Here is an 11,772-nt window from a genome sequence, read left to right as displayed (position 1 = left end):
GGGGGGGCGGAGTGGTGGTGGTGGGGGGGGATTGGAAGCGACTGTGCTTTTTAGAGCAATGCAATATTTAGTGTGTGGCATAAACTGCATCTTTAATAGCTCTGTGACCTACTTCCGTGGAGCACTGTAAACCGTTTTCGCCAACTGCCTTTGCAGCAAAAAAATAAATAAATAAAAATGTCCTTAAACCATCTTAATGTCAATGACATGTAAAGGCTTTTAATTATTCACAGGGAGTCGGTCTGTCCTACTTATCTCTTCTACTCTTAATTGTGCTTGAAATGCCCTTCCTGCACTTTCCCTGTGTCAAATGTTCTGGCAGACAATATAGACTAACAAGCGGGTGTTGTCCAAAACGCACCTGCGATCATGTGATCCACTCCGGTTCCAAAGCCACAACCTGGAGCACTCACATCACACAAAATTAAGGGAACGCCTCTGACCCCAAACAGGTGACTGGCACATCTGTGTGAGCTCCATGTATACGAAGAGTTATACAGACAACCAGCATGTGACATGCCAGCTGAACCCCAACCAGATGGGTGTACAAGGTTCATGGTCCAGTGGAACTGCTGAAGTCTTCGGAAATGAAGGGTTAAATATTTTATGATAATTCCAGCAAAAGCCTTGACAGAACCTGCTGTCGTAGATTGTTATTCTAAATCACAACACTTCCGCTCTGGATCAAGCTTTTAAGGCCACTTCTATTATATTTCCTTTACAATCTAAATATTTGACAGTAAAACAAAGTTCATGAAGACATCTAAGGCAACAAAAAAAGAAAAAAAAAACTGAAAAACCAGATAGGCAAGTATCCACTTATGCAATGAGAGACAATAACAGATTAATGTAACAACTACAAATAACTAAAACAAAGAATTAATCAAAATATGTACACAAAACACACACAGACACACACAGACACATTAGTGTAGACATGTAGATTGAGGGAACATGATTTGAGGTGATTTATAATCCAGATGAAAACTGTGATTGGCTAAATTTGTGATAATCAGTGAGCTGGCCTGTTGTGTTGGGTGCTTCTACAATTTTAACCATTTTAGCCTAAAACATGATTTTTTATACACATGTTCATTTATTTCACATAGCAGGCTTTTTTCCCCCAAACACAGCAACCACATGCAATGTGCCTGGTAAAAAAAATAAAAAAATAAATGACCATTCATTCGGCTGCTCTGGCTTTGTGAAGCTGGGCAGCCATTTGAGTGAATTGTGGCCCGTTCTAAGCCAGAAGACAGCCACAGAGAGCTATGCTGAAGTGAAGACTGTCTTCACTACTGCAAAAAAAAAAAAACTCTGTCTCCACAACGCCTCTACAGGGAGTGAAGCAGGCAGGCAAGAGACGGACAAGAGACCCGCAGCTCAGGTGGATGCTGTCATCGCCGATAATACAGGGGCTTGTAAGATTGGCCCCGGGAGCCGTAGCGGCCGACGGGATTCGAGCTCGGGGGTAATGCTGTGATAGCCACAGACAGGGTCAGCGCCGATGTGGGACGCAATCTCAGCACGTCCTCCCCCAGTCTCAGCGCGTCCTCCCCCAGTCTCAGCGCGTCCTCCCCCAGTCGCCGAAGGCTCTCTCTGCCGCCGGCGGGACGCACCAGAGGCTCGGTGCGAGAATCCCGTCAGGCGCAAGGCGAGATCTCGCGTGACACATTGCGTACTGGCAGCCGGAGGCGCCCGGAGACGCACAACCTTTGCTTCACCGAGCTTCGTACGGCGCTGCAGGCACCGAGCACTTTTAGGGGTTCAGGCCTCGTAACCCCCCCCACCGACAGGAGCACTTCTCCTAGCCTCATTGCTGCTCCAGTAAATCCACAGCCAAATACTGCCAACCGGGGCCCTCCAACTTCCACTTCATTCATTGCGCAGTTAAGCAAACGCATCAAATATATGACCTGTAAGACAGCGACAATATCCAGGTGATTTAAGGTTTTATTATTTCTTGTCTGGAAAATTTTAGGCCAGCATTAATTAGAAAATATACCTCCTTGGGCGTAAATTCCTGAAATGAAATTACCAAGCATAATAAACACAACTGCAATTTAATACCACCAATATGTGAGAATTGTACATTAATTGTAACCTGGCAACCTGAATTTGGTAGGCTATAAACAGTTCTGATCAATGTGTATTTAATTGCACTTACTTCATATATAAAATATGCAGGACAGAGGTTACTACAGATGAAAGGGAATATGGGTAAAACCATTTTGGGCTAAAGTGTGGAACGTCCCATGTAGCAGGAAAATATGGCAGCCCCCCCACACCTTCAATTTGCACACATTCTTTCTGAGCCACCTTGTTTACGAAAAATGTATTTTTTATTTTAAACAATTTACACACCGCACCTATTTAGCCTTTATCTTTTTGCCAGGTTTTTGTTTCTTTGGAGAAATGGTTCTATAGCAGAGGAAAAAGAAAAAGAAAAAGCCTTTTATAGCAATGTGGCATGCTCATTGAAAAAAATCTGCCAGTGAACTACATCTGCGCAGGAGGATACGCCAGTCATAAAACATAATTTTCCATATTCGTGACAAATTCCATATTCATGAGACAATTACAACTTTGGAAAGCTCCTGCTTACTTTCTGCATAAAATGTGGCTGAACCACTGTTCATTGGTCTGAATGAATGACTGCAACCCGTGCAAGACAAAAACCGGAAGTAAAAAACTTGGAGTAACTCTGCAGGAAGTATTTTGCAGTGCACTGTAAGTGTTTGAGCTTCTGGTAGCTGGTTGAAGTCATGTGTTATAAAGTTGTACGTGTTAACGTTTAAGAGATTACATGTAAACTAACTTACGTTTCAAACTGAAAACAAGGGCTCAGGTTATGGCATGTCAAGTAAGAGCATACATGACGTCAGCGTAGTAGTTTTTGTGGACTACAGCGACCATAGTGCACTGCCTTATACAGCCCAGCCAAACATGTATCCCACGTCTGAAATTATTTAACTGATAAATTCTACATGTAATTTATGTTAAATGTCTCGTGACATGTGTCGGTTCGAATGGTAGCTTATAATAAGCACTCTTTTTTGTGCCTCACATTAAGCAGCACAGTAACGTTCAGCTTGCTAACCAACTAGCTCGCTAACTGGCGGTTCGTGTTGAAATGTTAAATCTTATCAAGCTAGCAGGCTATATTAGCAATCGCTGGGTAGCCTGCTAGCTACATAGCTACGACGTATTGTCCAAGAAAACGGGACATGAACACAGAGCGGAAGGTAAGTAGCAAGTTTGTTATGATACCGAACCTATCTAGTTCGCGATATAGCCACGCTACAGCTATATACTTACAGAAGCTAGCTAGTTACGTTCCGGCAAACTAGATTGCAGGGAAGCTGACACGACATGCAAAGCAAGACAGCTCGAGATATATCGAGTTTCCAAGTCAGTTAATAAGGCCAGGTAAGCGAGAGAGTGAACCTGCATGTCGGTGTTAATTCCTTGAGCACTTGGCACTCCCCGCCATTTGGTAGCTAACGTTAGATGCTCAAAACAAGGTCTTTCTTTTTTTTGTCGTTAACGTTATAACCACTGACTCGGGTCCCACTGTCTTGGCCTGTATGAAGTGATAAGTCATACGTGTCACTGTCAAATAGTTTATTTTCACTTCTTTCCGACGAAGTAGATCACGTGATTAGATACATGGAACTAGTTGAAGTAGTGTCTTGCTAGCTAATTAGCTAGCTAGCTAGATTGCTAATGTTTGGTCACACGCCTGGAGGCCCGTAAGCAATGAACTGGGTCATTTGGAGGCGAAAAGAGTCCACTTGGCCAAATATGAAAAACGTGTTCCGTAGCTTTGCTAGCGTTAGCTATTTCACTCATTAACAGGTTTTGGTAAATGACAATGACATAACTGAACCAACTGTATTAACTTGACTAGCAAACTAGAAGGACAACTAGTTGGACACCGCGTAAAAGTGTTGACTATCAATTCTCTTGACGTCTACAATAACTTATGTAGTTTCGTGGTTCACTGGCAAACCTACAGTAACGTTATTCAACTGCAACTTGAGTTAACTGTAACTACCAGCAAGCTGTATATCATTGTGCAGGTAGGCTGTTTCATTTACATGAATTTTGTGAATCCTGTGTGAATGACGCTAGCTGTTTCTTTAGTTTAAAAGCTCAGGAAAGTTCTCTCGTGTGAAGCTTATTGTATGGATTTATTTCTACGAGAAATCCGTGTAAGTAAATAACGTGATATTATGCGCTTTCATTTAATTATTTTTACTTTAGAATTTGAATACAGGTATGCCGGCATAGTAGATGGCTTTTCTGGCAATGCTAGCAAAATATAGTGTTTGCCGATTGGTTAATGGCGTTATCTTGGTTTGGATTAACTAGACGGCGAACCCAGGAACACGTTTCAACCCCGCCACGACATATCTGCTGGAAGCACAGACCCGAAATTATAATGTCATTGGCTTCATCGTGCTGTCCTGTCCTGGGTGCAGCTCCTAGTGTGATGCCACGCTGAGAAAGGGAGGGTGAGAAAGAGGGACGTACAGCATTAAGCGCCATGAATCTACACCAAGTCCTCACGGGGGCCGTCAACCCCGGTGACAACTGTTTCGCTGTAGGCAACATAAACGACGAGCCTTTCACGGTAAGGAAGTTCATCTAATCGCTTTTCCAAGTAAGGTGTTGGCCATGTTCATTAAAGTGACTTTGCATTCCCGTGTTTGTGACTGGCAAGCAAATCCACGTGCAGAATCTGCTTGTGGAACACCAGTAAAAACTTGTAACATACAGCGAAATTCATGTGCCCATTTTGTTGTTTTTTTTTTGGGAATGAATCCAAAATATTTTTTAGTACATTGATACCCACGTATCTCTGAGTCATGTGAACTCGTATGAGGTCTACCATCCTTCAGAAATCCTGCTGTACACTCTAGGGCAAAGAATTCAATACCCTGGCGAGCCAGATCTTCCCTCAGTAAAGATCAATGGCAGACTATTTCTGCGCCTGCCCTGCCTTGTGTTGGCAAGGTAAAAACATTGCTGATTCAAAATGACCTTTAGTTAACTCCTGTGTCCAACAATATGTCCTCTGTATTCTGCCTTTCTTTCTGTGCTGACAGACTGCATGCTGTGTCGTGCATGAGGTGATTACAAATGCCTTTGTCTGCGGGAGTCTATTGCAGATAATATGGAACTGATGATCAACTGGTTTTCTATTTTGGTACCGGGATATATTCAGTCACCTGAACTGGCATAGGAGAAGAAATTAGAAGTCTAAAACTTATGAACTGGTGGGGGAAAAAATGAATTTTGGGAGTTAAGTTTCTGCTGAACAAACATGAAAAAATATATTGCCAGCTGACTTGATATTATCCTTGTTAATGTGGTCTATGTATGAGAACCAACTGTTTTGTCTACTCATGCCTTCTGTGGCGAATGTAAAGTTAACATTAATGCTAGTGGATATTGCGCTTGTTTTGTTAGAGAGCACAGTAATTATCCTGACGTTACAGGCTAAGACCAACACATTACAGGCCAATTTGGATATGCACGGTCATTGCACACAGTCTATTGGACAGCTACTTTATTAAGTAGCTCTGCAATTTTGCCAGATACATCCCAGTGCATCTTGTCTTGCCCAATAGTTTTGCCGATGCGTCACAAAATCTCTCCACGCAGTTTTGCTGGCCAAACCTGGCCGACACTAGGTAAGTTGAGCTCAGCTGACGGTCGTTTGCAACTGCGGCTCGGATACAGGTAATAGGAAGAGGATTTGGAACCAGTACTTGGTGAGTTAGCTTGGCTCCAGCTCTGAAAAAATGGGAATTTCACAGCTATAGAAGATGCAGAACTGAGAATTGGCAAGCCAAAATAACAGGCAGCAGAATAGCCTATGTTGGTACACACCCAGAAAACTGTGAATGCCTGGATGTGGCCGTGGTCTAATTGATGCACTTTCTCTGCTCTCTCTCTCGTCTTGCAGGCCTATGCTTCTGGCTGCGACATCGTGATCCTGGGCAGCGACTTTCAGAGGCTGCAGATCATTCCGGGGGCGAAACATGGGAACATCCAAGTGGGCTGTGTGGACTGCTCGCTGCTGGGGGGCCAGGTAGGAGACCGTCCCGCTTGCTGTCCTCTTCATCCCCTCTTACCCGTCTACTCTCTCTTCTTAATCTCCACAGCGACAGTCCTCTCGTTGCAGTGCTCCTCTTAGCGCACAGGCTTGCAAAAGCTTGGTTTGATCAATTAAGTCTCCTTTGGCTTAAATCAAATTTTTTTTTTTTTCTTTTTTTTTTTTTTTTTTTTTTTGAGCATTTTGGGTTGCCTTTGCAAAGTCTGGGTACTTGGGAGGTTCTGAAATCTGCAGGTTATGAAATATAGCTATGAAATATAGGCCTGTGTTTCTGAAATCTGAATGAAGCGGGTGATCAGAAATAGGGCTTTGAATGATTTGCCCTAGTTGATGAGGGTTGATTGTAAACTGCTTATTGCCCTAAAGCTTTTCAGCTACCCATGTGAAATCTAGCACACTGGCTGCAGGGGATTGTTTTAAGTTGCCTGAGATCTGCATAGAGGTTACATGTAACTAGCACATAGTTACATGTATGCATCTTGCAGTCATTGGAATTGATTTCTTTTTTTAGACTTCACCAATAGGTATGATTGCAAAGTATTTCTATGACATCTCTAAAACTCGACGGTGAAAATAAGAACACAGCTAATCAGTTCATCACTGGAAATATTGTGGCACTAGTGAAAGCCAAATGTAGCTTTGTCAGGTTTCACTTGAAGGCAAACTAGCGGGGAACATGCAAGAAAGAGTTATTTGTGTTATTCAAACCTCAGGCTTCTGTTACATTTCAGTGTCTGCAGTCTGATGTTATTTCAGACGATTTTGCAGTTTTCATGTAGGGGTTAAGGCCTGCTGCCAGTGCGTAGAGCGATTGTTTTCATCATTACTGTCTGACTGAAATATCAAAATTCTGAAGTCTTTTTAATTTAGCTTTACACAAGACTAAAATGTAGTCGCTCAGTTTGTTCTGTTTTCTCAAGGGCAAACATTTTCTGTCAGTTAAGTCACTTGTATTTCCGTTACAAGTGTCCAAGGAATAAAATCTTGATCTTAATCCTCTTCTGCATAAATTTCTTTCGCATGAATCCTCATCTGTGGAGCAACTAGTTTTCCTTTTTGAACTCAAATCCCAGTTGACTTCAGCATGGTGCTGAAATTGGGGGGGCGTTCTCTGGAGAGCCATTTTGTTTTTGCTGTCGCGGTTACCTTTTCTAATGTCTGTGGGAGAAACAGTCTCGCGTTTGTTGCAAGGCCTTCCAAGCATCACTGCATTTCCCAGGCTTCGCTTCCCGTATTCGTTGTGCGCTGGACACACAGCGGTGACTAGCGCTGGACATGCTAGCAGTGAACATACCTGCAGTGACTAGCGCTGTACATGCTATCACTGAACATGCTAGCTGTGACTAGCGCTAGACATGCTAGCAGCGACTAGTGCTGAACATGCTAGCAGTGACTAGCGATGAACATGCTAGCGCTGGAGATCAGGTGATCTACAACACAGCTTGGCTGAAGACTCACAGCTGACCAATGCCAAAGCAGAAGTAGTGCCTTGTGGTAATCTGTCATTCCACGAGCCTTGGAAATTTAGTCACTGCAGCAGACAGTCACTTGCGTAGATGAGCTCAATCAGTATGACTCAGTTCTCTGCTTTCCACCCAAAACCATGAGCAGCTGGAGCAGAGAATTCAAAAGAAAATACCTTTCTTATAATGGTCTGTGTACGTAACGCTGTATGAAGATGTGGCTGCACATATGCATGCGTTAAAAAATGAAACCTCCATGGAGCAGTTATGCAAGTTATTGTTGTCGTAATGCTGAGCGAGTGTGGAATGGCTTTTCTGCATTTTTTCCCCCCCTTTTGTTTAAGCCACAAAATGACGCACGGAAAATTGCAGGCAATTTCATGGTGTTTGAGAAAGCGGTAGCCTACGTAATAACCACTCAAAGGAAAGCAAGTGGTGGTGCATTGTCCCAATAATTCCGTCAGCAATGATGCCGGAAACGTTGCAGACGTACACAGAACGATTCGTCTCTGTTAAAATTCGGCGAACGAAACGCGGCAAAAAACGTAATTGACCCGGCTGATGAGATGGGCACCGCTGCCAGCGAGCGTATTTGGGTGAGAATGGGGCGGTGTAAATAAGAAAGCCACCCGTCATAAGTGTCCTCTTCTACACCGACGCCACGATTATGATAAAGACCACGCTATTTTGGATCGCGCTAGAGTGTTTGAGGTCCTCACTGTTGTCGATTGTCAGTTTGCGAGAGGCGAGTCTATTTCCTCCCCCGGTCAGCCGAAATCGTGCTTCCCCTCCCTCGGTCTGTTCGGAAGCCCAGACCGTGTTGTTTACAAGTTTACTTCTGAACTCGCAAACGGATGGTTTCAGTGCCAGTTTATCACAGAGATTAAAATGGCCCGTGTGGTCCTTCTCCTCGACTCGTTATCCCAGCAGGAAATTACAGCTTCCCCTGCGAGCTCCTGCCTCGGAACAGTTTTTCTGAGCTCACGGCCTCCGCTGTTTCCAGGTCTGAGTTGTAGGGCCCCCCCGGGGACACAAACGGCCCCTCTCTCTCCGTGCTTCTGCGCCGCGCAGCGTTAGCACACCAGCTGCCAGCGTACCAGGAGGGCCCTCTTCCCTGCTGCAGAACACTTTCCTCTCATTGCATGTAACACGCATATAACACGCATATAACACGCATCGCAAGTCCTGGAGTTGTCCTGCCGTAATCACCGCTAATGCACCCCCCCCCCCATTTTCTTCTGGGTCCTCTTTAGTACCTGCAAACGACCAAGGCCGAGCCTCCTCCACGCATCTCTAATTTGGACTCTGCAGTCTGTAATTTCTTTACACGGTCCCTTCCACCCAACCCCCCCCCCCACAGTAGTCATCTGTCAGGCGCTTATCACTTCGATCTCTTATTCTTCCTCTGCGTAGTGTTCTGCTTCTGTAGAGAGAGTCTTACAGTGTGGTGCTGCTGCTGTGGTGGTGACGGTGGTGAAGGGAGGAGGGGTGGGTGGTGAAGGGGGGAGGGGTGATCAAGGGCAGAAATGCCCATAGAGCCATCACAGCTTCTGTCTGTCTCTTCTTCCGGAACATTCATCCACCATAAACGGGTCACGTTATTGGGTTTCCCAGCGCTGCTGAATATTCACCCCGGTGTGAGAGCTGCTCGACCTCCGTTGAGACTGCGTTCGAGGTCATGTCTGAAACCGCAAATGCGCGATGTCTGCCTTTCATTCTCGCTTTCGCTTTCAGATTCGAAAAGGGGGGGGGGGGTGAGCCTTTGTGTCGCTGTCACTCCTCGCTGACGCCTCTCTCTCTGTTGTGGCAGGTGGCGGCCTCCTACGGGAACGTCGTGTGTGTGTTCGAACCCGTTCGCCTCCTCAGTCCGAAGGGAAAGACGTCTGCGGTGAGTTCTCCTGAATCTTTGTGTCTCTGCACACGTGTACAGTTTGCTTGTGTCCTTTACAGTCGGGATACGTGTGCTTATTATACTCTTGTACCATTTTAGTGTTGCTTTGTTTTCTGAATTTTTGTTTAATTGATGTTTGTTTGCAGAAATTGAGCTACCAGTGGCAGAAGAGTGGGCAGTTTGTTTTGCAGTCGGTCGCGCACAACCTGGCGTGGGACCCCACAGGTGCGGCCGAGTCACGATTTCGACCCCTTACCGCCGAAATCATCTAAAGCCCGAGCCTCCGCACATTGCTAGCTTACCACCGAACAGTCAAATCCGTTCCATATTCCTTCTGTTCAAAACCAACGGGTAACCTTTGACCTGAGACAGCTAGCTGACGCTAACGCTTGCGCTTGTCTTTGACCAGGGCGCCGTCTCCTGACCGGGTCCTCCAGTCTGCAGTTGTGGTCCGGCTCCGGTTCGGACCCCGAGGACGAGCAGGCCGACGCGCCCATCCGAGCGCCCCCGTCGTCATGGAGATGTGTCTGGGAATGCAAGTAAGGTTCTGGAAGAGCTGTGCTGTGAAAGCTGCTGAACGAGCTAGACAGGCCCGACGGGCCTGGGTCCACTATGAGGCCCAGTTTGCGTTTAAAAACCAATGAAGAAGCTGATTCTTAAGTTAGGCTCCTATTTTAGAAGTGAAATTTGCTGTAGTCTTAAGACCAAGAGGAGACTTATTACAGCTACTTATTTAAAAAAAAAAAATTATTTATTTATATTTTTTACCTGCTTGAGACTATGGAGACACACTTTACATGTGCGCATCCTCGACTGCTTTGCATACCTTGGACAGTTTTCTGTAGTTTCATGTTTCATGCTAAATTTGCTAAAATTGCTACCCACCCTCCACCACCCCCCCTATTGTTTTTTATGTGAATGGTCTGGTCTAACAGGCGGCAGTGTAGTATAACGGGTATGGAACTGCTCTTGTAACCTAAAGGCTGCAGGTTTGATTCCTGGGTCAGACTGTGCCGTTGTACCCTTGAGCAAGGTACTTAACCCACATTGCTTCAGTACATGTCCAGTTGTTTAAATGGGTCCAAAAGTTGCGTATGTCGCTCAGGATAAGAGCTAAATGGTGATAATGTAGTGATGTAACATTCTTCATTCTTAATCTATTAGTCTTCCGACAAACCAGTGGTGCAACCATCCGCTGGTACACATTCAGCTGTAAGGCAAAAAATCGTATGAGTATCACCATCATCACCTCCACTGAAGTAACGAGTGACAGAATAATAAGTAATCCTATGCATATTTTATGTAGTCATCTTTGTTCTATATATCTTATCCACGTATTGTTTTATAAATAGAACATGGAAAATGTTTGCTCTGTTTGCACCATTTTTGAAATTGGGGGGGGGGGGGGTTGGAAGTAGTCTCCGGGGAAACCGAATCCAGAAGAGAGAAGACGTGCACTTCATAAGCTTTGGAAATCTATTCATAGAGCTACTGCTGTCTTAATGACCTGTAGCTGGATCTTCTGTTGTCTGTCTGTTTCAGTATAGCGGGCCGTCACCTCATGTGAGCCACACCAGCTCAAACACTCAAACGCTTCGGCCAAGGAGCAGGAGATAAGATCTGTCCCCGTTTCTGTCTCTGTGTTTGCAGAACCGCGTCCTCGACACACCTGATGAAGTTCTCCCCGGGGGGCGAGTTTTTTGCCACGGCCGGGCAGGTCGGTCTTCTTCCGTCTCATTTAACCCCCCCCCCCCTTTCAGACCCACTTTTACAGGATGTTAACAAATGTTAACAAAACGCTGCCTCTGCACGGTGCGTGTGAACATATGCAAACCTGCAAAACCCATTCATCTCCATGTAACTGTACATCAAACACTGGCGAACTGCACAGAGGCAAACTGCTCATATACATGCATAATTTGAATAACAGTTTCTCTTTTTTTTATACTGCTCATGGCAAGACTTAATTCGACCTATGCTTTATACTTCTGGCTGCTCGTTGAGAAGAGGCATTTGTTAAACTGGCGTGCGGACACAAACTGTAAAAATATGTACTTAAAATATGCGACTTTGCTCCCTTATGCATATGCATGTTATGATAAATGTATGAGGTAAAATGACAAAAGAAGATTTAAAATATGTATATAATCTAAATAAAGGAAACCTATTCATTTTTTGTGAAATTGAATTTTGCTGCCTGTTAGTGAAGATGCATTTCTGCACTTGGCGCAGAGCTATAGATCAGCTTTTAAAAAGTGATTTTCGTTCCCCAGGCGTCTGAGATCTGTATTATG

At 44.8% G+C, this 11,772-nt stretch overlaps 1 protein-coding gene across 5 annotated transcripts in view; it reads left to right on the top strand.

The window, feature by feature from the left end:
• Positions 1-2,731: 2,731 nt before the first annotated feature.
• Positions 2,732-11,772, top strand: part of dmxl1 (Dmx-like 1) — a 48,560-nt gene continuing 39,519 nt past the window's right edge. For 2 of the 5 annotated variants that reach the window (XM_035379768.1, XM_035379766.1), the window contains exons 1-7: positions 2,732-3,245; positions 4,375-4,636; positions 5,975-6,100; positions 9,398-9,475; positions 9,625-9,703; positions 9,888-10,017; positions 11,129-11,195. In XM_035379768.1, the coding sequence (XP_035235659.1) occupies positions 4,550-4,636; positions 5,975-6,100; positions 9,398-9,475; positions 9,625-9,703; positions 9,888-10,017; positions 11,129-11,195 (567 nt within the window). In that variant the 5' untranslated portion in view covers positions 2,732-3,245; positions 4,375-4,549. The other 3 variants (XM_035379767.1, XM_035379764.1, XM_035379765.1) reach the window with 3 other exon arrangements.

This window comes from Anguilla anguilla, chromosome 10 (genome assembly GCF_013347855.1).
Source record: "Anguilla anguilla isolate fAngAng1 chromosome 10, fAngAng1.pri, whole genome shotgun sequence".
Classification (NCBI taxonomy): domain Eukaryota; kingdom Metazoa; phylum Chordata; class Actinopteri; order Anguilliformes; family Anguillidae; genus Anguilla; species Anguilla anguilla.
The sequence above is the reverse complement of the archived record's forward strand: the minus strand, read 5'-3'. Positions and strand labels throughout refer to the sequence as shown.